At 40.0% G+C, this 27,212-nt stretch overlaps 1 protein-coding gene across 3 annotated transcripts in view; it reads right to left on the bottom strand.

Annotated features, from left to right (window-relative positions):
- The window catches only part of acss2 (acyl-CoA synthetase short chain family member 2), a 28,762-nt gene that overhangs the window by 301 nt on the left and 1,249 nt on the right, over window positions 1-27,212 (bottom strand). The window contains exons 2-19 of one of the 3 annotated variants that reach the window (XM_073470084.1): window positions 24,859-25,054; window positions 17,692-17,783; window positions 17,471-17,574; window positions 17,300-17,372; window positions 14,490-14,565; window positions 12,979-13,081; window positions 11,349-11,393; window positions 8,746-8,883; window positions 7,466-7,636; window positions 6,275-6,408; window positions 5,974-6,106; window positions 5,631-5,687; window positions 4,575-4,655; window positions 4,358-4,466; window positions 4,001-4,069; window positions 3,690-3,866; window positions 3,291-3,365; window positions 1-2,156 (exon numbers count right to left, since the gene is read on the bottom strand). The exon at window positions 1-2,156 is cut by the window's left edge and continues 301 nt beyond it. In XM_073470084.1, coding sequence (XP_073326185.1) covers window positions 2,029-2,156; window positions 3,291-3,365; window positions 3,690-3,866; window positions 4,001-4,069; window positions 4,358-4,466; window positions 4,575-4,655; window positions 5,631-5,687; window positions 5,974-6,106; window positions 6,275-6,408; window positions 7,466-7,636; window positions 8,746-8,883; window positions 11,349-11,393; window positions 12,979-13,081; window positions 14,490-14,565; window positions 17,300-17,372; window positions 17,471-17,574; window positions 17,692-17,783; window positions 24,859-25,054 — 1,961 coding nt within the window. In that variant the 3' untranslated portion in view covers window positions 1-2,028. Of the gene's footprint in view, window positions 2,157-3,290; window positions 3,366-3,689; window positions 3,867-4,000; window positions 4,070-4,357; window positions 4,467-4,574; window positions 4,656-5,630; window positions 5,688-5,973; window positions 6,107-6,274; window positions 6,409-7,465; window positions 7,637-8,745; window positions 8,884-11,348; window positions 11,397-12,978; window positions 13,082-14,489; window positions 14,566-17,299; window positions 17,373-17,470; window positions 17,575-17,691; window positions 17,784-24,858; window positions 25,055-27,212 lie in introns of all 3 variants that reach the window. The other 2 variants (XM_073470083.1, XM_073470085.1) reach the window with 2 other exon arrangements.

The raw sequence follows: 27,212 nt of genomic DNA on the forward strand, positions 1-27,212 counted from the left end.
AAAAGCTGATGAAATCTGTATGATGTCCCGCTTCTGGTTCATGTCCTTCAAATGCATCAAATCATTCTCACTATCAAAGACGTCTACAACAGAAACATTTCAAGGTCTGGATGAGCTCCTTGCTCGGATGTTGAGTTGTACTTGACTCAGTTTTACGTTGCGAATGGTGTGTTATTTTTTTAACCTTTTCAGTACAGGAAAAATGAAGTTTAAGATGTAGATTTATGGCTCTGAAGTGACATTTTCACCGTCTAAATATGGAAAGTCCCATGAAAAGACCAAAACCAACATTGAATGTATTAAAGTCTGACATATCTTCTTCCTCTGTGCCGAAATCTATTAAAGCACACCCTCCTGCTGGCACCAACACTCACTAGAGCACCACATGTGGATTAAAGGGGTACGCCTCCAGCATTTCTCTCCAAGTTGTAGGTAAAACAGATTCAAATACCAAAAGGTCAGAATTGATGCATCAGAGACCAAGATTTCCTGAGAGTTTCATACTTTAAAAAAAAGTAAACTACACATTTGCGAGGTGTTTTTAAGATTTACATCTTCACGAGGAACCAATTATTAGTTTTGATCTTTTCATGGAATAATTAGACATTTAAACCACGGAGACGAGCTTTAATACTCTCTGATGTTCTCTTGCCAACAGGAAAATTCTTCTTCACTGAGCCTTAGCTTTGATTTAACAGACTTTATAATCTATCATTTTCGTAGTACCATATTATGATCTGAGCTTCAGGCAATAAAGACAGTTTATCTGTCACACATGAGTTCTGCCAACTCCTAAAACTGTTGATCTTTTTAATTCAATTCATACTTCTATATAATTATATCAATTTGGGATTCAATTTGGTACCTTATTTTAATCAGCACTGTTAAGTCTGATTTAAAAATGAAATGTAAATAAAACTCAAGAAGACTCGATCAGAAACAGTTTTGAGTCATTGGGAGATGCATGACACAATTTTTCCCTTTTCAACATGAGACCTGCAGCTGGTTTTGGAGGTTTTTGTGAGAGGAGCCGGCTGTTTGGTGTCCTGCGCCGCACGAGGCCAAACACACTTTCCCAGTTTCCACCCGACAGAGGAGCCTGATCACTTCTCTGACACTTAAGAGCAAACAAACAAAACAAAAAAACATACAAGCGTGCAGACACACAAACAGAAATACCCAAACGAATCCTATGTCAAAGTAAGTCGGAATAAAAACAAAAAAAATTACACAAATCTACATAAAAAAATTACAATAGAAATTAGATCTAGTATAAATGTTGAGCTTTCTCAGATTTAGCTAATCATCAGTGTACATTAACAGTACTATGGCAGCGAGCGAGGGGAGGAGACGACTTGTTGTATTAACTACAGGGCAGGTACAGGCAGCACTTCACATCAGCCTTATTCCAGCGCAGGAAAACAGTGACGGAGGACTCACTGTGGTGTACAAGTTAACTTTAGCAGTTAAGTAGCAGATATTGCCGAGTGTTGTCTTAAACTCTGGGATGAGACCAAGTGAAGTGATGCTCTGTTCTCCCTCGTCCACACAGTTGGACTGCAGGACGGTCTTTCACTGAAACAACCTCTGGCTTCTCGCTGTCACACACACCACTGCCTTGTTTTTAACAGCAGCAACTCTGTTAACCTCTACAAGACATTTCAGCCAACAGACTCATGGACTCATTAATTCCTGGACTTAAAATCTGTTATAACTACCGCTACAGAAGTGGGAAGTCTCTACTAGTAAGCAGATATTGTGTCTCTTGCTGCCGCCGTTTGTTCTTACATACAAGGACAGTGGGGGCATTTTAAATACAGACTCTGCTGCACACCAGCAGTACTCATCAGGAGCTAAAGGTTGTTTGTTGGACAAGACCAAGTTCGTAGAATTCCTCCTCCTCCTCCTCCTCCTCCTCCTCCTCCTCCTCCTCCTCCTCCTCCTCCTCCTCCTCTTCCCTGGTTGGGTCTGTGGCTGCTGGCGTGCGTGGCTGCAGTCGGAGCCTCCCTGAGAGGATGCTGGAGGCCGTCACACCGCGGTGGAGCATCTGTTCTGGAAGAGGTGCTCCACGACTGAGGAGTCGGCCAGCGTGGAGATGTCGCCCAGGTCTCGTTCGTCACAGGCGATTTTGCGGAGCACCCGGCGCAGGATCTTACCTGCACACAGAGGAGGACACAGGTGATGACGGTGTGTTTGGGTTTGTTTGGGGTAACAATCAAGGACGTTATTTTTAATATTCCAAAAATTAGGCTTCTATATTTTTAGTAGTTAAATTCTGCTCCTCTGCATCTTTAAAATAAAGATTATGAATTCATAAAGCTTTTTATGTGCTCCTGGATAAGCTGGAAGCTGCTTCTTCTGTGACAATGAAGTTAAAAAGGACCATAGACCCGTGTGATGATCTGAGGGGAGGGTTTTTTTTAAGCCTGCAGCCTGTGTCTGTTTGCTGCATATCTTTGAGTAATAAATACAGACAAACACAATCACTAACAGCAGCAGCGCTATCTGTAATAGATTATCTGTGTGTTTTCTTGTCAGATTCACAAGCGGGAAGCAAAGAAAACAGAACCAATGGCAAAAGGATCACTGCAGATAATAAGCTGGGCACGGAGCAACAGGCGGCGGGTGCTGCAACCTCCTGCATTTCCCTCGCAAGTGAGACAGCAGATGGATGTCAATAAAGGTGGAAAGTCTCACGCCAAGTTTAGTGAAATTTGCAAGCATAATTCTTATTTTTGGCACCGGTTTTGTCCATTTTCAGGGTCAAACTGAGTGGGGTGGAGGGCTTGAGCACACATATCGCACACAGAAACTGAGAAACACATTTGATTTATATCAATATAAAAAAAAGGAGATTAACGGGAGAAATTACCAAACAGGAGAAAGTGTTAAAAATGGGGGAGACTCCTGAAAATAAAAAGTGTTGGCAGGTACGGACCAATGGTTTCACTCACTCACTCACTCACTCACTCTTAATATTATTAATTAGATTAATAGACTTTTTAAAACAACTTTAACGTCTTCTGGTTGTAGTCTGATGAGGTATATGATCTGTTGCTTTCTACTGTTCAAAAAACAGATTGAGGAAGTCGTCTCCTGGCAATGCAAAAGGACTGAATCACCTATTTCTGCAGGTTTGACCACGTTTTTAAAAAACAAAGCTGCATATACAGGACTCACTAATTGGGGTGTAAAAGTGGTTTTAGTGTTTGGCTCTTTGTCAAGACTAAAAGGCAAACCTGCATTTTTTGGACCAACCCGTCAACTTTCTGTCAGTTTGGTTACTTTACCAGATCGGGTCTTGGGGAGACCTGGAGCCTCTTGGATGAAGTCTGGTGTTGCGATGGCACCGATCTTCTCCCGTACTGTGAACACCAAAAACAAATCACATCAGAATCCAGTTTAGCAGAAATTGTTTTGAAAATCTTTAATAAAAAGGAAATTAATTATTTATTATTTATATTTATTTGTGCAGCAGGATCAGATTCTTTGGTTTGCTTGTTTGTTTATAAATCTCCTCCTTTTTCTTAACTCCAAAAAGGACATCAGGATTTCACTGGAGACGTTTAGTGTAACATGATCATCTGAAAGCTGTTTCAGAAGCTATTTATCTTCGACAAGAACACAATCCTCAGGTAACCCCGAAAAAAACCTACAGTTGAGCCATACCAACAGCCGTGTTTACTTACCTTGTTTCTTGAGTTCTGCCTCCAGCGTGCGGTTGTAAGTCACGCCATTAGTGAGCGTAACGAAGCAGTAGAGGCTCTCTCCTTTGACAGGATGCGGTCTGCCCACCACGGCAGCCTCGGCGACGGCCTCGTGCTCCACGAGAGCCGACTCCACTTCCGCTGTGCTCAATAAGTGCCCTACAGGGAGGAGAGACGAGGTTATCGGATCATAGAGTGTAAATTTATCATGGAGAGAATCAATTAATATTAAAAATATTACATATGATTACAAATAACAGATACTAACAGATAAAATCCACAGTCGGTCTTACCTGAGACATTCAGCATGTCGTCTATCCTCCCTGTTATCCAAAAGTATCCATCCTTGTCTCTACGGCAACCTGCAGATTAACAAATAATAAAAATAAAGTTAAGGAAAGTGTCTGAAACATAAAGCTTGAAAAACAGAGCTCAAGATCGTAGTTGTACTGGGAGGTGATGTCTTTAAAACTTAAAAAATATCCAAAAAGAAAAATAATAATGCACAGAAAGATGATGTGATAGATAAAAGTCTAAAGAGGTAGGAATCATTACAGGATCATTTAAAATGTGAACAACAAAGACAACTCAGGATATTATTCTCATATATTCCAGAAAGAGTTTCATCATAACCAGATCTCGTCTCTCACCGTCTCCCGTCACGTAGTATCCAGGGAACTTCTTGAAGTAGATGGTTTCAAACCTCTGATGGTTTCCGTACACCGTCCTCATCACACCGGGCCACGGCTGTTTGAACACCTGTTTCAAGGCAGAGGAAGGCGCACATGAACACACATGAACAACACAGATATACTGATCTAGACCATTTAAAGAAATGATATTAATAAGAACAATAATAATCCTGACCAGGTATCCTTCACTCGCACCCTCCAGCTCTTCTCCCGACTCATTCAAGATGGCCGGCACGACTCCGAAGAACGGGAACGTCTGCAAGACAGGAAAGGACAGAAGTTCAACTTCTTCACTTTGGAGAATTCATTTATTTATTTATTTATTTATCATGACACAGTTAGACAGTAATCTGGGCACTATTTCAGTTTCATCTAATCTCAGAGGACAAACTTAAGTAGGTATCAGAAAACAATAAAAACTGGCAATTATTCTGAAACGTTAAACAGAAATTTGTCATATTTAATACACGATGTCCGATAAATCTTTATTATCTTGTTATTCTCATTAACCTGCTTTCCATTATTTTTTTCCGTATTTAAATGTATATATATTAACTGCCAGTTATTTATTTTTTAAATTAAATAAGTTCTTATATTGATTTCTTATGACGCTCTGTGTGCAGGGAAACACAAGAAACTTCCATTTTCATGAACCAAAAACCAGTTACAGTTACTCTCACTGCACCAAGTAAAGATATTATGTATGTTACACTACTTGACTTGCCGCCTTGTGAAACCTCTTTACTTGTGGACAAGAAGGCTTAAATATAAACCTGGAAGAGTTTTACATCATATTCTAGTAGCTTCACTGAAGAAATGTTCATTAACTGTACTGTACCTCACAGAGATTATTCAAATCAGTAATTTATGCTTAAAGTTGAAGGTACAAGTGCTTTCTCCTATTTAAGCCACAGTTCTGTCATATTTTCAGGTTATTAAACATTAAATCAGGCTGAAATAGGCCCAACATTGTGTTAAAAGCTGTGTTAATCACTGTTGCTTTGCCTTCATATGTGTGTTTGAGTTTTCTTTTTTTTCCACTTTCTTCTTTTTTAACCTCTTTAAGTTTTATCCAATCACTTTTAAAGATTGTTCGTCTCTAAGACACACTGAAACTGTCTCGTGTATGAATTCTGCTCTTTAAATACATTTACCTGCCTTAAAATGTTGAAGCAACGAAAGCAGATATAAAAAGCACTAAATGTATAAAGAGTGTGTGTTATTTACTCACAGCTGATCCAGGCTTCATGGGTGTGGCTGCAGGTAGAGGAGTCAACACATGTCCACCCTGAAAGGCAAAAAAAAAACATCCAGTTAGATTATTTTTAAAATCCCACATGGTGTAATTAATCTGTCTGTCCAGCAGGGGGCAGCACAGCACAGTCTGTAAATATTACACATTTAAATTTGCCAAAACAATCGGAAATCTGTTTGATTTTAAACTGTCAACACTGTAGGACACGGTGTCCTCTTTTTAATGAAACAAAATCATCTCTAACACACTCAGGATATAAACGTTAAGACGACTGGAAGCCCCTCAGTGGATATCGGAGACTGTGATAACTCTAACTTACAGTTTCTGTCTGCCAGAAGGTGTCGACAATCGGACACCTCTTCTCTCCCACCACAGTGTAGTACCACTGCCAGGCCTCGGGGTTGATGGGCTCGCCCACCGTCCCCAAAACCTTCAGAGACTCTCGCTTATACCTGCAGAGAGAGAGACGACAGGAAACATTTAAACTGCCGCCAATAACAGAGAACATCACCTTCCTGTTGCATTGAACACGGATTTTGTTGAAAATGCACGTTTGTGTTCCTGAATAAAAACACACGAAATCACTGGAAGTCATCTTGTGATGTTCAGACACGACTCACTTCTGCACCGGCTCGCTGCCGTACTTCATCAGCATCCTGATGGCGGTCGGCGCTGTGTAGAACTTGGTCACGTGATATTTGTCCACAATCTCCCACATACGACTAACATCTGGGTACGTAGGCAGTCCCTCGAACTGAAACACACACACACAAGATCAACAGAAACAGTTCAACAAAGATTTTGACGTCGCATTTCAGGCTGGGGAGCTGGAGCACAGTGGAGCTAACAATCATTTAGTTTATAAAATGTCAGAAAATGGTGAATAATGTTCTTCACATCATGTTTTTAAATGTATTATCCAACCAAAACACCCCAAAACTAAAACACATTCAAGTAACAATCGTAAAACAGCGAAAAAGTGGAAAAAAACACATATTTGAGCGGGTTTTATCCTCTTTTGTGACTTTTGTTTCAGCTCTTATCCCACTAATACAAACTTTTATGAAGACCAAAAACTACCTGAACTCATTCAAGTTTATCGTTTACAAAAGGAGCAAACCAGTTTGAAGATACTTTCACCTAAATTCAATGTCCCAACACATTAAAGATTGTTTCAAGATTATTTTACAGAATGAAATAACTCAAATTAAGAGATAAAACTACAATGTTTGGGCTGCAAATTCAATTGTTATTGTCTTGAGGTCTTTTTTGAACACAACATCAACCTTTTTTAATAAATTAATCAATGCAAAGGTGACAAGTGTGTGTGGGAATTACTCTTTTTCATTTTAATTGGATTTTTGGGACAATTGATTCCCTGCACCATAAAAAGAGAGATAAAGGAAGTGGTGTGGTGTTGCCTGTGACTCGTATGTTAAACTTGGTACCATCTAGTCTATCTTTTTAAAGAAGAATTTGAAAATGTAAATGCAGTTGTCAGGACATAAAAACTGATGATCTTGGGCTGAAAAATGCAGAAATTGAAAATTGATTTGAATTGTGACCTTAAAATCCAAAGTTAAATTGATTATTGGATCTGGAGAATCGTGGCACTGCAGCGTAACACTATCACCCTAAATATAGATCACAGGACGGACGTATTTAAATGACTCTATTGGCCTGTTTTCTTCAGTTGCAGACCATCAGACACCACCTGTAGTCAGTCACAATAGAGCTCCAGCAGCCAAGTTGTCTGAAGGTTGTAAAAACAGGAAGTTGGGTAATCCCTCCGTCCCTCAGCCTCCACTCACCAGCACGCTGGTGGCCCCGTTAGCCAGCGGGCCGTAGGTGATGTAGGAGTGTCCGGTGATCCACCCGATGTCTGCCGTGCACCAGTAGACGTCGTCAGGCTGGTAGTCAAACACCAGCTTGAAGGTGGTGGCAGTGTAGAGCATGTAGCCGCTGACGGTGTGAAGAACTCCCTGCAGACAAGAAGAGATGATGTGATGAGCGTCTTTACAAGTCAGTTTTTTTTAATTCCTCCTCGGCAGCGACAGCCGTGGACGGAGGCATAACGCTTTTGGGTTTTCAATCCGCCTGTCCGTCCCATTCTCGTGAACGCGATTTCTCAGAAACGCCTTGAGGGAATTTCTTCAAAGTTTGTACAAATGTTCATGTTGACTCAAAGATGAACTGATTCGAATTTGGTGGCTAAATCAGAGGTCAATGTCGCTGTGACCTCTCAAAACACATTTCTGGCCGTAACTCAAGAAATCATTCAATAATTACAATAAAATCTGACATATAAATGTCTAAAAGGATAAAATGATTTAGTTATGACATTTGATATCCAACATGTCAGATGTTAATTGCACTGTGATGTTATAATATTCTTCTAGAAAATGTTCTGACCATTGATCAACACCACAGCTCAGGAACAGTAACTCGACTGGTGTGCGGAGGCAAACGACTGCAAGGGGGTAATTCAAGGTGCTTTTTTACTTTATTTTATTTATTTTTTACAAACAGACCTCCTGACTTTATTAGTGGAGGTAAAAAAACATGAAATATATGATGTTGATCATTGTCAGACAGCTTTAATCCTTTACTAATACTTAATATTTAACTGTTTTGCACAATAATCCACAGTTTCATAATGTTAGAGGGGCAAAACTTTGTTAATATTCATAGACAACTTTTATAAACGTGAGTCACAGTTACCAACATATTTTTAAGAACTTATCGAAACATCATCGAGCTGCAAAATATCCAAATAACAGAAGGTGCTTTTTTTATTCTTATTATTGATTAATTTATTAAAAAAGGTTTTTTTTTGTTTCACTTTAATTTAAAAAATGTCAGAAAAAAGATATTTCATTTTTATTTTCATGATTTAAAAATGACAGGACAGAAAGCAGCAAATAGTTTGAGATGCTGGAACCAGATCATTTTTGCTCCATAATGGCGTGTGTGTGTGTGTGTCTGTGTGTCTGTGTGTCTGTGTCTGTGTGTGTGTGTGTCTGTGTGTGTGTGTGTCCGTGTCTGTCTGTGTCTGTGTGTCTGTGTCTGTGTCTGTGTGTGTGCGCTCTACCTTTGGTTTGCCGGTAGAGCCGCTGGTGTAAAGGATAAAGAGAGGATCTTCAGACTCGCACCACTCTGGTTCACACTCGTCTGATTCTCCACGAACCAGAGTGTGCCAACACAAGTCCACGTCTGGGTTCCACGGGACCTGGTATCACACACACACACACACAGAAGAGACACAGACATATACACAAACATGCATGAACACAAAGAAATGAACACACAAATACCCGAGTTATCAACGAAATCAGTCACCAAGAAAACAAAACAAACAAACGTCTCTACAATCTAAAACACAAACCAAAGTGAAAGAAAGTTAGTGTGACAGACATGCCTGTGAACTAGCTCGCAGAGTGCAAACAACAGGAGAACATGAGAAACTGTTAATCTGAGTGAACGAAGCAACAAAGAGTTGTTAGAGAAGTTACAGACATGTAAATGTTATTGTAGCTTATTCCCTCTGTGTCAGTCAGAACTGGGTCACTCACTGTTTGATATAAGATTAAAATAAAAACAACAATATAAAGTCTAATTCTCATGTAGTTTAAAGAATAATGGGGAAGATGTATCTTTGTAAAACACAAGTGTAAAAAAATATCTTTGGACTAACAATGATAGAAGAGGAGAGAGAGGAGAGGAGAAGAGGCAGGGAAAGATTTTGTCATAAAATAAATTATGAGTGCACAAAATCTTTCTAAAGGTGCTTCAGTTCGTCTCTGAATGATGAATAAGTATCAAAAACAATTAATCAGTCACAGAAAATGTAGTGAGCTCAATCAAACAGTAAAGTGACCCAAATCTGACGTCCACTCAGCATTACACATCTTCCATGAAGCTGTTTTCTTCTTCACAGCTGACATGTTGGCGGAGCCTTGTGTTTTTCTATCACGACCTCAAGTTAAGATGTTTTCTAAGTAATCATTTTAACGGACTATAAACCAAAGAGAAGAATCTATAAGTCACTGCGGTTTGTTTTCATCTTTAAATCTCACACAGGGGAGAAAACAGCACCACAGTTTTGGAGCTGTGACAGGTGAAGAGGAGGAGTGATTACTGGAAATTTGTAGATGGGCAGATAAGATGTTATGGTTTCCAGAAATGAGGCTCACAGCACAGACAGCACAGAGTAATAATGAGGTCAGTGATAAGAGAAAACACAAGGCTCTACCTCTGCTCCCTGAGACAAAGTCTTGAGGTTACTGAGAAAGAACGAGGGGTCTGTTTGTGCTTTAAAAAAAATGTTTGTGTATTTAAACCTGATTCTAGGAACAATAAGAGGGATTTGGGTGATTAATAACGCAGAAAAATAACGCATGATATGGAGTGAGGGCTGAAAGCAGTATGACGTCATTAACAAGAATTTGTTTCTCTTCTTGAATCAATACATGTCCCCAACAAACTAAAATTTTTAACAGGATGTGATGTTTGTGTATTGTGTTGCAGAGATATCTACTGAAGTTAGCATGCTAACCCGCTAACCCTGACCTGCCCGGTCCAAAGCTCCTGTGCTAGCGGCGTAAAGCGGGCTAACAGAGCTAATTATCTAACAGCAGCTACAGTTAGCAGCAGTTAGCGGTTACTCTTGTGATACGCTGCCCCCTTTTTGTTTTGGAATATGACTTAGACAGCTGGCCAAATGTTACATATTGCACCTTTAATGGTTTTAAAATAGTGAGATCAGGTTAAAGACAAATAGACGCCAGTGGACGTTGATGTGAGTGAAGTGAAGAGAAACGGGGCCTTGAGAAAGTTAAAAATAGTACAAGCCAAATTTATTTAAAACCAAAAATTTGAATCAAAGTGAGTCGCAACAGCAGACCCCTGATTCTTTCCTGACTTGTGGTGTGTAAGTGAAGGAGAGAAGAGTTAAAGCACAAGAACCTTCAGAAACAGCAGCTCAATTCATACAAAAGCTAAAAAAGGTGCTCAACTCCGCCAAGAGCGAAGTCGACCTCAACGTAAAGAGTGTTCACAACAAATACACGAAGAGAAAAAACTGTGTTAATCCAAACACGTACAGAGAATTTACATTTTATTCCAGTGAATCCAGACAGAGCAACATCTGAGAACAAAAAAATATATATTCCCATATTTTATGGTGCAAGTTTCAGTTACAGTAGTTATTTTTTTTTATTTCCATTTTTTATTTGATTCGGCTGCAGATTAAAGCGAAAAACTCCAGTCGTAAAAGTAGTTTTTAAAGCCGACATGATGACAGAAATAATAAATAAAATCTGCTTTTCATTTCTCATTTCGTCATAAAATTTAAGTTGATATTTCTTTATCAGGGAAAATCATTTTTCATGTTCACAAATGTCATCTGAACTGTGGAAAAACTCACAGGAATAACAAACTGCTGTTGATGAGTAAAAACAATAAATCAGCAATAATAGATTCTGAATTTTTACAGTTTTAACGGCTTAAATATATTTAGGATCATAGATTTCATGTCGAGACAGACAACGAAATAAATGCCCCATGACTTTGTTTATTCTTTTTACCGAACAGCAGTGATGATGGAAATGAAAATTCTGCTTGTGTCCTTCAAAAAAAGCAAAACCAAAAAGGTGTTATGGGGTTTTTAGTGGAGGGAGGAGGGAATGAAAATACCTGCGGGACAGGACGTGTTTTCTTTACTCTCCCTGTCTGTTTCTCCTGCTGGATGGGAGGGAAGAAAGGAAGAGGAGGAGGAGGAGGAAGGAGGAGGAAGGAGGAGGAAGGAGGAGGAAGGAGAAGTTAATGAGGGAAAGTGGTTATTTCAAAAACCCAATCTTAAGAAGGAAAAAAAAAAAACGGGGTCTACAACGTCACCTCGAGTTGACACAGTGAGATAAGTTTTAGAAGCTTTTCAAGATTAATTTAGTAAAAAATAAGAAATCATGTAGATGCTACAGGGTCAGTTTCACAGAAAAACATCCAGAGATTTTTTTTTTCCCCAAATAAAACAAAAACAGTCGAGGAGAATCGATGACCCGAGTCCTCGTTGGGTGGAGCAATAACTTCATAATCGACGACACCAGAATTAAGAGGAATCTCTAACTTTCTTATGAGCACAACCGACGTACAGAAACAAGTAAGAAATTGAATATTATTTAAAATAATCAAGCTGGTTTTGCTCTACATTTGTCGTATTGTTAATAAATCACATGAAAAGACTCAAACCAACAATATGTCCGTCTGTCGATACTTTGTGACTTCTTCTCTGTGGCTCATTGGCTCCTACTGAAGATGCAAACCTTAAAACCACCTCATAAATATATACTTTCATATCAAAAAGCGCATTTGTCGTTTGTTGGGGGCTATTTTCAGCCGCGGATTAATCCACATTAGGTGCTCTGGTGAGTGACGATCCCTGATTTCTTTACGTTGTGGTTTCCTAAACATTCCCCAGGTTATACCACCAACTTTTTCCTGGAGACATACACGTGAACTATATGTAGAGATATATATCCTCGACACAGTGAAAAGCCTTTATTGTTTGATATCATGCTCCATCTTTTATATCGTTGCGTGTTGAATCAACCTTTACAGCAATACTTTTCGTCAGCTGGATGAAGTTTTGTGTTGTTCTCAAACACCACCAACGTCTGTTTGCTGCTACAATTCAAACAGTTCCACTGTTAAAAGTATTAGTTTGATATTTCTGACTATATTTACACATTTATGTTGTTTACAACTTTACTTGAAGAGTGTTTTCTACTTGAGGTTTTATATTCTATATATAATATTCTATATTTTGACACACACTTGTTTGTGTGACAACTTGAACGAAGGTTCAAAATAAAAATAAAATAATACAATTTGTTCTTTGTGGTCATTTCATATATTCTATTTATTCACTGACTCTGTGCTGTATTGTGACATGTGTCGTTATTTGGACATGAAACCACCAAGTTGTCGGAACGACAATTGTTTATGTTTGCTTACGTGCAGCCCGTAGAAGTACACAACTCCAGCTCCAGAAAAATTCATTGCTGGATTTGATTTTTTCATGTGATTTGTTGAGAGTTAAAGAGATCCAGAAAGTCACCACTCTTGTCCAATTAGTTTTATTAAATGTTTCGTAAAACTGACCCCGCTGACTTTTATCTGACAAACACAGGAGAAGCGAAGCAGTGATGTGAACTAAATTAAATTAAATCAAATGACATTAAACTAAATTAAAGGATGCACCATGATGAGACTGCACGATACAATGAGACAGTAAAAGCACCACAGGCCGCAGTGACTCTTTATTTACCTGCATATCTGGACAGGATCGTTTGGCCGGAGGAGAACCCGGAGTCTCTTCTGCCTCTTTAGACAAGTGCTTCAGCATTATACACCTCTTTACTGGGAAACCCCTGCAGAGACAGAGACATGGGAGTCATTACCATGACTTTCCAGAGCTCAGTGAGCTTTTCTGGCACTCCTCATCTTTTCATCTAGTTAGACATTCGCTGGAACACTGTTGACGTCTGATGATGATTTATAAAAAGCCAAATAGTTTTGTTCACATGTTGCTGCTGAGCCATCAGTCGTTTCTTGTCCGAACAGGAGAGTTTTTCTAATTCCAGCTCAAGAGAAACCTGATACATGTCGATTATATTTGTGTTGGTTTTGCCTGAAATAAAATGTTGTACATTCTGGGATTAGATAAGTGTCAGATGTTTTTTTTCTGGGTTAATGTCATATTTAATATTTTGTGCATGGGGCTGCAGCAGGAAACTGGTTTCAACGCATACTATGGTATGAAGTGTAAAGATTATCGTACTGTGTACAGTTGCCTATTTACGGCACAGGTCGACCAGTACGGGTTTTTCAGGGCCGATACGATACTGATCATTAGAAATCAAGGAGACTGAGAACTGATATTTGGGACCAATATTTAATAGAAGCAAAACTGAAAATCTTTGTGTCAAAAGTACTGTCCTTAAGTAAAGTTTCCAGGTACTTTACTTGAGTATTTCCATTTTCTGCTACTTTGTACTTCCTCTCCACTGTGGATGCATTTAGTAACTCGTTACTTTGCAGATTCGATTATTCAGAGTTTAAAGGCTATTTATTGTGACATGTTACCAATCAGACATTGTGATGTGTGGGACACTGAGTAAGAGGATGCTGCATCAGAGCAAAAGTAGCACATTATTAAATTAGTTTATTTTATCGGCAATCTGACAGAAAAATCTCCGATATCGATACCGATAATTGTTCAGGGCTGATAAACGTTCTACCACTAATCTACCGTATTGAATTCCACCATGTCCGTGTTAATAAAATATACATTACGTTACAACTTTACATCAAGTTTCATATCTGTCAGGACGTCATATTTAGTGAAATTATAATAAAGCGTTTGTTGAAACAAAAAGCCACATTGTTTCATATTAAGGATCACTGTGACTGATAAAATCATGATACAATGAAACTATGATATTGTCTGTGATGGTTATCATACGGTTGCAAACCTATTCATACATCACTCTGTATGTTCTTGCTGTAACTTGTGCACACATTAGATTCAGCTGTGTGGTTTTAATATGGACCATGGAAAGAGGAAGTTGTGTCTGAAGCAACAAGTAACATCGACTCAAACAAGTAATAATGACCTTATTATGTTACAGTTACAGGAAGGGTCAGAGGTTAGGAAATGCATTGTGTCAATGAGGGTCCTCACAAATACAGAAGTACAAGTGTGTGTGTGTGTGTGTGTGTGTGTGTGTGTGTGTGTGTGTGTGTGTGTGTGTGTGTGTGTGTGTCCAGACAGCTTACTTGTCTCTGCATTTCTGCAGTGCTTCGTCAGCTAAGAGCTTCAGGTTGATCAGCTTATCTCCTCGATAGAAGCCGTCTGAAGCGATGAGAGATGAAAACAGACATGAACACAGAGAGAGGGAGAGGAAAGAAAAAGAGGTGAGATTCACTCGGCGGTCCGAACAGTTGGGACGAGACAAATGTACTTGTTGCGTTCGGGCTAACAGCGGGTGGGACGGGAAAGAATATGAGCAGTGTCATTGAGATGAGCTGCTGGAGGTAGCACAGCTAACAGGCTAACATTAGCATGATTCTTTCACCAAACATGTTATCATCTTAAATCATCACAAGGTTCATATTGGCTTCACCTGAACCTCAGAATGGGTTTTTGTGTGGTTGTTGTGCTATAACAGATATCACTTCCTGGCCAGCTGGCGTGAGATTAAAGGACACGTGGCCACATCCATTTTTTTCCAGGCAGAAAAGTGATGAGATGAGGCGCGAGAAAAAAAACACTGCACGTGCGTGTTCTCCATGACAATAATTATTTGTCAAACGCCGCTGTATGATCGACACTCTGTCCCCTTTACGGTTTAATATCTGTGTTTTATTTGTTTTTGAAATCGGGACATCAGAGCAAGGAGGATGTGGGTGCATGCACGATCCACAGGAGACATAAATATGGTGAATATTATTGCCTAGGCCAGGAAAAAGAAAAAGAGCAATGGTGACAGCAGCTTTTTAGAAAAGTTGAGCGCTCTGGAAGAAAGACGCCGGGCGCTGTGCCTTTTCTCTGAGCAGCCACCTGCTGCCGCAGACGCTGGAGCTATGCGGACACGGCTAATGTGCTAACATTAGGGAGAGGACAATGAAAGATTTAATCATGGATCAAATAAAATGTGGTGAGTTTTCAGAATCAAGATTATTGTTTTTTTGCCCTGTGAACTAAAAAACTACTGGAAGGTGTTTATTTATCCTTTATCTGTGCAGGAATACCTTATGATGTATGATTTAAGATTCTTTGAGAGATTGTTTATCAAACACAAAAATATGTGTCTATCTGTGATGCAATAAAAATATTTGTTTCCAAAGCAAATCTAATGACTTTTCAGAGAAGTGGGAGAGAGATTTATTATTGAGGAAGAGGCATGAATATGCTTTTAAGAGTTGTTAACAAGGTAATTTAACAAAATAGTGTCTTTTTATGTTTCTTCAAACATGTCTGGAGTGAATCCTCAAAGGGAAGCTCATCCTCAATAAAAGGCAGAACACATCTCCAAATTGGACATAACGTTATACAAAAACTAGCTGAGACAGTCACATTTCTGTTATTCATTGCCGTTAGTCACCCGTCAGTTTTACAACACGCCTCATGAGTCACTGACATAGTTCACAAACTTTATCTGCAGTAATAAAACCCAACGAGACCCGGTGGAAGCTCCGTTTCACTCTTCACGCTCTCGTTACTCTCGACAGCGTAATAAAAGTACACAGCCGGTCAGGATGAAAGGCCCCGAGCTAAAGACTGTGATCCACTTACAGGACTTCTATGAATGAGAAAAATATGTGTGGACTCCAACCACAGGCCATTAACCCCGTGGATTAACAGATTTATATCGCCAGACTCTAATCCAGATAATAAGACTTTGATTAGTGGTCACAGCCCAGCAGCTCGTTCTGAGGAGCCAGAGGGAGCGACAGGGTCCAACGTGTTGTGCCGAGGGCTCTTTGAGCAAGTCGCTTAACCACATCCTGCTGGATCACTGGTGTCTCAAACTGAACTGTCTGTTAATTATATGACAAAGAGATCAACACAATGCCAGAATACATCACTGATTAGCCCGGTTTCCATCCACTACCGGTGCAACTATCAGCAGTTTGCACCAGTTCTTCAGTCAGAAAACCATTATAACATTACACCATGCAGAGGAAGAGCAAAAACATGACGAACCTCAGATACGATGGACGAATGACATTTCTGATTGTTTCATATATCAGTGTGAGGAAGGTTACAACAGATCTTTAGAAGTTGAGTGAAACCTTTTCTAATAGGCATAAAAATAAACTGATGGAAACACAGCTACTGAGTCATTACGGCTCTCAGCAAAAAAAAATGTGCTTCCCTTCCTGTCTGAGCGCAGAGAGCTGAGAGTTCAATATCAGACAGTGAGCAGCAGATCTGGAGCTGGTTCAGAATCAGTGTCTTGAGATAAAGGACACGTCAGCAGGTGATATGATTACAGGCTGGACAAACTGCCTGTGTGAGCAGCGTGTGTGTGTGTGTGAAGTGTGTGTGTGTGTGTGTGTGTGTGTGTGTGAGCAGTGTGTGTGTGTGTGTGTAGTGTGTGTGTGTGTGTGTGTGTGTGTGTGTGTGTGTGTGTGTGTGTGTGTGTGTGTGTGTGTGTGTGTTGCAACGTCTCGCTTTCATTTTGGCGTCCATGTTAACAGGTTAGAGCAGCCACACTGGCTGACTAGCACGTCTCGCACGCGTGTCAGGCGAGGCTGCATCTTGAGATTTGGAGTCTCGCCTATTTACTGCGACTTGCCGGCAGTTCTCAACAGAAATAGACCTGAAAACGACCTGTAGACAGTCATATCGACATCATACCAGCCTGTCTGTATCTGTGCGTCCACGCAAGTGAGGAGCAGCAGCTCAGCAACGCAGCCGCCACGCAGTACACAGGCATCCATTGTGGCCGGCCCGTTAGTGTCAGGGAGGCATTAATCCCCGTGAACAAGTACAAGAACAACTCACACAACCATCCTCCAGCACCCTACAAGCCCTTCGTTAACCTGCGATGTAGATTTGATAACTTTAGTCTGAAACCCACCTGCTGTGATGAGCAGTGAACACTGAGAGTCCAAGATCCTCTCACACAGAGACTCCGCAGAGAAACCTGCAAACTAGAAACAGCAGCACACACAGTATCAACACGTGTCTTTGATCTCAAACTAACCATCGTTCACCGTGCTGACGTAGCGTGCATGCGTCTCCAACTCACCACTATGGAGTGAACGGCTCCGATACGGACACAAGCCAACATGGCTACCACCAGCTCCACCACCATGGGCATGTAGATGGAGACACGGTCGCCCTTCTTCACTCCTGCACACGACAACACAAAGACGGTATAATCAAGTCAACAATAAAGCAGGAGGACTAGATGAGTCTTTACCGCCATACTTCAGAACACAGGTGTAACTTCAGATCAGGTAGTTTTACCCTGAGACTTCAGGACGTTGGCGAACTGACAGACTCTCTGCAGCAGCTCTCTGTAGGTCACCGTCAGCTCATCTCCTTGCTCGTTGCCTTCCCTGAAATAAACATCAAAACATACAGAAAAGTGTCAGACAAAAAAACTAAACTAGATTAAAATGTCAACCATCAACTGGTTTGTGCTAATTTAAAATATCAACAGGGCCTCTAAGATGGTTTAAGTCCTGCTTAAATACCTGACCTGCAACCAAACGATTAGCCAATTAACTGATCTGTTGGTCAAAATAAATAAAATAAATAATAATTTAAGTCTTTTTACAAGCACAAATGTCAAACATTTGCTGGTTCCAGTTTCTTGAATGTGAGGATTTGCTGCTTTTCTTTGTGATTTATGACAGTAAATGAAGAGTCTTTGGTTTTAACGTCTTTTCAAATCAATCTGGGATCTCTGGGGCTTCTGAAGACCTGGATTACATCAGACGGAGCGGGGTTGGTTGGTTGTTTGGTCCGGTTGTAGGTCGGGCAGACTGTCCTTGCCCCGGGGCAGCCGAGCAGAGTTGATCCAGTTTTCAACACACGACTCGACCACATCACAAACCGCACTTACAAAACCAAACAGCCCACGAACATAAACTGTTGCTGCAGCCACGTTTTCATCAGTCAAACTTCAGCCCAGTTATGAAACTCGACTAAACTTTCCCCTTTTTCACAACACAGTGTCATCCTGGGCGTTTCAGGAACTGCTCGCTTGCAAAAGCATCACTAAGGGTCACACACACACACACTCACTCACACTCACAGACACAGACACAGACACACAGACACACACACACAGATGAATGAGCTGTGACAGTTCTGCCTCTCCAGATTATTACATTACAGTCCTTCCTGAAGTGCTCTTCGTCTCGCTCGTCTCTCGGCATCGCAGACGACAAACTGGAGACATGACTGACAAACAGTGGCGAGAGGACGGAGCGAGGCTCTGACACTGTGCAACAACTCCAGCTCCAAAATATTACATCACAATATAAAAATCATCTGCTTACAAACCCCGGAGATTAAAAGTATACAACTGTAGAAAACGTATAATTCTGTCAAATCATGAAGACGTGTGAAATACATCTTTTGTAGTGTATTTCTGTCGACTTGAGCTCCTTGTTTAAAGTATTCAAACTGTTAAAACTTTAAATTCTGACTTATTTAACAGGTTTGAGGAATGATATATGTATATTTAGGTAAAAACCACATACAAGATGTTTTCTTTTAAGGGTTTTAAATCATACCAACAGTGTGTTGTAGGGCAGAGTTACAACTAACGTATTTTCATGATGAATTCATGTCAATTACAGCTGAAACCATTTATCGATTAGGTGTTCAGGCTGCTCAGGAAACTACTTGAATTGAACACAGGAACTGCGGCACATTTTTCTGTCATTTCAGATAAAGAAGGAAAAAAACAGGAAATCAAGAATCACCAGATTAATTAATATAGTCTTAAATTCACATTCGTATGAAGTACCTCATTTGTGAAACTGTTTTGCAGTTATTGCACAATAAATTAATGTACTCTACCATTTTGTACTAACAGGAAATTATGCAATAAATGCTCTGATGCACGTCGGTCAAACTGCAACTTTGGATTTACACAGCAAACTAAACTGCACACATGTATTTTCCAAACATTTAATATTGTTATCTTATTGTTTTATAATGTTTGACATGTTCTTCCAGGCGTCACCAGCAGAATCTTATTTCAACTTTTCACAGCTGTGAGTGGCTCACCTAGATCACCAAGTTTTTTGATTTTTAAATGAGGCCACATTTTTGTTGTGAATGCTGAGACGTATCACATGTACGCTGGAACTGGAGCACAGGTTAAGAAATAGAGTTTAAGTGCACCTGAGGGAAAAATGTGTGCAGGTAGAAGATGGATGACCGAAAGCAAGTAAGAGACGGAGAGTCAATAAGAGACAAAGAGAGTATGAGAGTGCATTAAGACGGTGGTTGGAGGGCGAAAGCCACAAATGGGGACGAGAACAAAGAGTGCAGAGGCAAAAACAAAGAGAGCAAGAAGTCAAGTTTTAAGTGTAGGAGGCTGCTCGGCTGCAGAGTCTGGATTAGATCCAGACCTTCTGGAGGAATAAACACCAGGAGCTGTTTACCGACGGGAGGAGAGCTCAGAGATGACTTTCTAACTTTTTGGGATTAAAAAGTGGATTTATCTTCACTCCTGTTTATCAACCTGACTGCAGCAGTGATCCGGATGTGAACTCCACTGTCGGGTGTTTCTGTTCTGTAATGTTGACTGCTGACTGGAACTGGAGGGGAAATGTACTTCACCTCATGAACGTAACGTTACAGAGAGGAGACAGAGAACCAGAACCAGAACCAGAACCAGAGTCTCTGCTGAGGTCTGACTTCACTCAGAGCTTCACCTGAATCAGACACACAGACACACACACCCTTGCTGGTGTCGTTGCTGCCGACATTAGCTTACAGCTAGTGTATAGTAAAGTAATCTGGCTCTTTGGGGCGGATCAACACTGCGTCACTAACGCAAAGAAATATAAATGTTCCTTCTGTCAAAATGTATAAACCTCGAGTAAACCTGCGGATTTCTCTAATTTGAACACTGTCGGAAACATTTGCGATACACAACTCAACAAAATATAGGAGAAAGGTCTGGTCGTTTTTAGACATTTTAGTGCAGAGACGGAACATAATATGTCTTTAAATGCACGATGAGGAGAAAACTGAGAAAATAGACAACTTGCAAAACTCATGTATCAGAAATGAAGAAATGATAACAATTTATGAGCTCCTTGGAATAAATACAAGCTCAGACATGTCCTTTTTTTTCTGATTCATTAGCATGTTCTCAGATCAACCGCAGTGAAACACCATAAAGTAACTGCACTGGACTGTTTGTGGAAAACTAGTACAAGATGTACAGATTACAGCACAGTAAGGCAACCCCTCAAGAAACAGGCTCATTTGACACAAAACTCATCCAACACTTTGTCTTTGACTGACTGCAGGAAAAATCATTTTCAGGTAGCTGTAGCATGTTTAGTGTAATGTGTGTGTGTGTTTTTCTTCACTTTCCTCTCTCTGAGATATTGCCTAACCCATTCTGGCTGATAATGTCAGTTAAAAAAAAAAAAAACAGCATTAGCAGCAGCCTCGCCTTTCGTTGGCTTCCAGCACAAACCGAAATGCACTTCAACAAAAACAAAAGATTGCAAAACATCTCTTTCAGCAGCAGCGAGCGTGGATTTCTCAGAAACTGGAAAATGATCCAGAAACAGCAGACAACAGCCAACACTGCTGCTTCAGAGTGTGTGTGTTTCTCAATAGCACACTGTATCTGAATGTGTGTGTTGGTAGGAGGGGAGGCTGCATAGCTGAAAGGTCTCTGTGACCCACTTGGCACCAACAGCTGATGGGCGCTGCATTCACAGAATCACTGACACTACGATGAGGCTCCGACCTTGATAACCGTTTCACACACGATATCTGAGTTCACAGTCAGGTCTGCAGATACAGTTTATACCCAGTCTGACTTCTGTGTTGAGTCGACACATGTGGAACTTGACGGTGCCACAAACGAGCAGCAGGCTGGCGTCAAACCAAAGTACATAAAGCTGGTTAACTGTTTCAGTATTTATGTTAAGTGTCTGCACATTAAACCGTTCAAACATTTACAGAGTTTACTTTCAATGACCTGATTCACATCATAAATCTACATGTTTAACCTGACAGCAGTCCAAAATGTGATTGCTTCAGTACAAAAAATAAATGATGAAGAAAAGCAACAAATCCTCACATTTAAAAAGGGACCAGCGAATGTTGAAACAATTAATCGCTTATTACAATAGTTGGCAAATATTTTTCTCTCCACTGACTCATTGTTGCAGCGCTACAGAGAAGCTTGAGACAGCACGTGTTAAAGATCATAAATATTTTGAGATAGTGTCGTCACGATACTGGAATTTCTCACTTCGATACAATAAACATGAAAAATATCGACACCACGGGAAAAAAATGACCCCCGTTTCTAAAAATGCCTTTCTGTCTAACAAACCACCTGGTACGTCAGGTAATGGCAGATAAACTGATGATGAAAACAACTTTAATTCCCTTAAACAGCACACAGCACTTTTTCAATAAAACTGACTTTGTTTTCGCTTTATTTTGTCTCCTGGAGTCGTTCTAACACCGACTGTTACACATGCTGGAGCAACACACACTTCAACGAAGGTCATCCGACGTGTTTCTTTGCCCAGCCATCCTGTCTGGAAAATTTAAGATAACGGCATGTACACACATTTATAAACACACACATACCTGCCAGTACACACACACGCGCGCGCACACACACACACACACCTATAAATACACAACAGTGAAAGACATTTTCAACCCTGTGGATTTAAATGTCAGCAACCAATGAGGAGACAAACACACTAAAAATAAACCAGCATGAAAGCAACAAATCATGCAGAGGAGATGTTGTCCTGCAGGATTTTTGTATCAGAGGAACAAACTCAACAACTCATGTTTCATGTTGAGTTTGCTGAAGACAAACTGGTTCTGCTCATCATTTAAATTAAAGAAAATAAATTCTAGACTACTTTTTATTTAACTCCACGCCTGCATAATGTTCTCCATGAGTTCAAACACTTTGCACACGATACTTGAAAAAAAAGGGTGTCTACACTTTTTGAACACTGACTATCAGGTGACATGTGAATATGTTATATCACATAACGTGTCCAGCTGGTCAGTTTAATGCAGTCAGACTGGATTTTGGTCAACATTCATTTAAATGACTGACAGATCAAACTGACCTCGCCTCGTTCTCCTCCTGTAGAGTTTAATATGAGCGAACTTTGACGTGGGAGAAAATAAATAACCTGTCAGGAATGTGTTTCTGAATAACCCAGTTATGACAAAACATTATCATTCATCACACCGATGAAACATTCATTAAAAATACAATATTAGCATCAAGCAAGCAAACTTTGCTCACAGTGGCCTAAAACTTAAGATCTGATTCAAATCCAAATTATTTCAAATCTGTTGTGACGTTTACTTTTTAACATTTGTAAGTAGAGAGTCAATCTTAATACTCAGAATCAGGACTGATCTGGGCACATTTTAAAGGATCAATATTAGCTATAACAGCTTCTGAGCCATCGCCTTGGTCTCAAGGAAACTGGTGAACTTTTTACACTAATGCAAACAATTGAGGGACTGAAAGAGGAATCAGATAAAAAGTGAAAATAATAATTTGGTGACCAAGTTATTTTGATCTATATCCGTAAACCCCAGAGAGGTTCGCATTTCTGGTATCACTGCTACATTCAATCACGTTGCTCCATCCTCTCCCTGGATAACCCTGCTTTAAAAAGGCTCAGCGTGGTCCAACTGCAATCCTCTCTGTGGCTTCACATTCAAATCAGGACACATCAGCGACCGGAGGCAAGTGACACAATGAGAGAGAGGAGAGAGCGAGAGGCTCGAGAGAAGGAAGAAAGAAAGATGATGAAGTGAAGTGATGCTGCAGAGAGAAGAAAGAAGGTCAGCCAAGAGAAAGAGATGGAAGAATGTGAGCAGGTATGTGTTCATAAAGAGAGAGATGAACTCCTTACATCCCCGACTTCACCCTGCACAACAAACACTAATGCAGCAGCAACTATTATAAAATGTTAAAATTATGGCTCACCTCATCACCCCGACTTCTGCTCCACGACAATTATTTGATATTTTTATTTCTTTTGTTACAGATTAAGATTAATGATACAAAATCTAACAACAAACGTAAAGATTTGCAGTTTCTCTGCATGCCAGGCCGACTTTTAATAAATTATTTAAACAATTAGTTGTTTGAAATCATTGCCTGATGACTTTACGCTCAAAACAAGAAGATTAAACTGGTCTGCTCCCAATAATGAATGAGTAACTACGATACACAAGATCGTAATCAGTCTGAACAACCCATTATTTATTATTTATCATCAGTTATTATTTTCTGGTCCGAGAAAATTCAGATAACAGCAAAAACGCTGGCACATTTACAGCGATGTGAATCAATGTGTTCCCCTTAAAATCAAACTAAATGTCTCATTTCACCTGTTCAACTGATTAAATAATAAATTAATCGACTAATCGCTGCAGCGCTGATCTTCATACTGTCTGTTCTCTGTGTGTGAATAAGTGTGTTGGTTTGCGCCTACATTCCTCAGTGGAAGAGAAAGTGTGTTTAAAGGGGGTCACTGATGTATTTAAAGCCTCCTGTGTGTGTGTGTGTGTGTGTGTGTGTGTGTGGCCTCTTTGTGAGGGGCTCCTCTCTGTGAACACAATAACAGGATTGAACACCAGCGGATCGAATGAATGGAGCTGCACTCATCCTCCCTCCTTTGTCTCTCTTTCTTTCTCACATACTTCATCCCGTCACGATTCCCTCTTTTTCTTTTCCTCCAGCTTCGGCTCCATCTCTCACACTTTTGTCCCACGTTAAAAAAAAAATGCAGGTTATTCCAAACATCTCCGGACCGTCAGCCGGTACGTGCACCTTGAAAAGTTCCTCTGGGTCTTTAAATAGCGAGCAGTGCTATGAAGTGATGGTTTGTATTTGTGCAAACACAGAGGACTCAGGTGATGTGATACGCTTGTGCCAATAATCACCTGATCTGCTGGTAGCGATAATGTGCCAGCAAAGGAAACAAATTCAAGATGTTTTGAGACCTCAAAGACACACAACGCCTTCTGGTGAGAAAGTAAACGGATCATTTGCTGAGGAGTCCCTGCTCTTCAGAGTGTGTCGGCATTGATCGTCACAACTTAATTTTTGTTCTGCCTTCTTGGCCTTGTCTCTCCGTAAACTATTAATCTCACTGTTTGTTTTATCTGGTTGAATGAAGGAAGAGAGAAAGAAGCAGTCAATCTTCAGAGAAACTAAACGAGGAGAACTCGATCTGGCGCAACAGAGATGAAACTTAAAACTTCAGCACAGGCATCCGATCAAGTCTGCAGGAGACATGCTTGTACTTACAGACACATGCAACCAAATGAAACAGTGAAAACATGCAAACACACACTCACTCTAAAACCACTACAAAGACTTCGTGTCAGTGTTCAACCACAGGAATCACACACACACACACTAACCAGTAGAAGGCCACTTTGTCGCCCAGTTTCCTCTCGTGGACGTTGCGGTCGAGGACGTTGTAGCAGATGTTGGTGGAGGCTCCCTCCATACACTTGACGAATATTTCTCCTTTAGTCACGTCGAAGTTGTAGTCGAGGAACTGACCCGTGTGTTTGGTCTTCCAGAAGAAATCTTTGGCAACGTCACCCCAGAACTCTGCAGGACGAGAGAGAGAGAGAGAGAGAGAGAAACCTCCTGATGAAACAATGTGCTCATGAGTAACAGCTGGAAGATGCAGGGAACATCTCAGATACATCTGAAGTCATACAGGTCGCTCACGTGATCATGCATGAGTCTGAAATTATAAGATTTGATTAATGAAATGTGTTTCAGGAGAGGAAATTATCCGAGGGTGCAAATCACAGCATCTATCATTTTCATTAAAGATTAAACTTCTGGTTGTTTCACTAATCAATCAATGAAAAGTTTAACATTTAAAATGTCAAGAAAAACAAAACAAAAATCCAAACTGTGTCTCAGAAAATGTGTTTGAGTTGAAATTTCATTAACTCTCATAATTGTGATCAGTTTGATTTTTCGGATCGCACACAAGAACGGCAACATTTTCATCAAACACATTTTTTTTTCTACAAAGTGCCAGAAATCAATGAAAAATGAAATGTCAGTTTCCCACGAACTTTAAAAGACTTGTTCTGACCAAAATCCAAAACGGTGTTTATCTAAAACAGAGAAAGCTTCAACCAGAAAAATCTGGAAAAAGGTTCAACAACTATCAAAATAGTTGCCCATTAACTTTTTGTCAATGAGAGCTGCAACTAACTATTTCCATGATTCATTGATTAATCGTTTAGTTTACAAAATGTCTACAAATCGTCCAAAAGACGTCATTGAGTGTCAGAAATGACAAAGAAAAGGAGCAAATCTTCACATTTAACAAGCTGGAAGCAGCCAATGTTTGATTTTTTTGTTTGAAAATGACTTTTCTTTAATTTTCTTTCAACATATCTTTGCAGCTCTACTGTCAGTAGAATGATCCGTCTAGTGTTGCAGCTCTAGAGGACACAAACCAAGTCTAAAGGTGATTCAGCACTGTGATGTCACTCAAGGTTAACTGTCTTCTTGCTGCAACGTTTCCTTCCCGTTAGACTCACCGATTTCCTCATGAGAGACTTTTATTTGACCAACACTTGCTGGTTATCATTAACTTACTGTAAATGACAATAACTACACACTGCATCATGATAAAACTCTGGTGGATGTAATAAAACAGCCCTGAGCATCAGCTTCCGCCTGCAGGAGGAACTTGTTTGATTGCCTCTCTTGTTCCACACTTCACGAGGAAATGACCTGTTTGATTAACAATAGCTGCACAGATCCACCAACCGCTCCCTCCTCCCGCCTGGTGAGTTCAGGCGAGGCCCGTCCCACCCAAAGGCCTCGGCAGAGGAGCTTCCTTATAACCAGGAACCAAAAATAACTCACTTCACTGCATACTGTGTCATACGCTGTCAGACCAAACACTGTAGGAATAAACTGCTTTTTGACAAATCATGCAACAGAAGAGTTATTTCTATTATCGATTAATGTGACAATTATATTCTTGAATAATTATTTAGTCTGTAAAACAGTGAAAAGAGGGAAGTTGCAGTTTTTCAGAGCTCAAAGAGGCGTCTGCAATTTAGGAATAAAACGATTATCTGGGCCGATATTCAGCATTATCGGTATCTGTGTTCTTTGTGTCTGTTAAATTTTAAATACATTTCTTTCTCACAAACAGTCCAGAACACAGTTCACTGCAAGGAAAGCCAGAAAACTATCACGTCAGAGAGGCCTGACAAAATGACATTTTCTGTTCTACGTCTTCGGAAATTACATTTTTCTGGGTTCTAGACTAGGAGTCGGACAAAACCTTCTTTGAAACATCACCTGGGAGGTAAGAGGCATATATTTGCCTGTTTTTGTGTATTTTTTAGACTAAACAATCAAAGTCAGAATACTCTGATTAATCGATAATATATAATCATCAGTTGCAGCCTCATTATAACATTGTGTGAAGCACTTTGTTTTACTTCTGTCTTATGAAAAGTGCAAATAAAGTTGTGATTTGATTATTTTTCCTGTAAAATTCTCTCTACAGGCAGAACTTAGTCAAATTACAGAAAAGGGGAATTTGCCACAGAACAAAATTAAGCTTGTATTGTAAAGTATTGAGCACAGAAATAAGCTTTAGATAGGATTTAGCTTTTATGGGCAATTGAAGTTTCTGATTCTTGTGCAGAAAAGAAAAAGAAACTTAATTATATTTAACTGTTGATACACGTGACAGAACTTTTAAACACATTTATCTATCACT

Source organism: Pagrus major, chromosome 7 (genome assembly GCF_040436345.1).
Source record: "Pagrus major chromosome 7, Pma_NU_1.0".
NCBI classification, from domain to species: domain Eukaryota; kingdom Metazoa; phylum Chordata; class Actinopteri; order Spariformes; family Sparidae; genus Pagrus; species Pagrus major.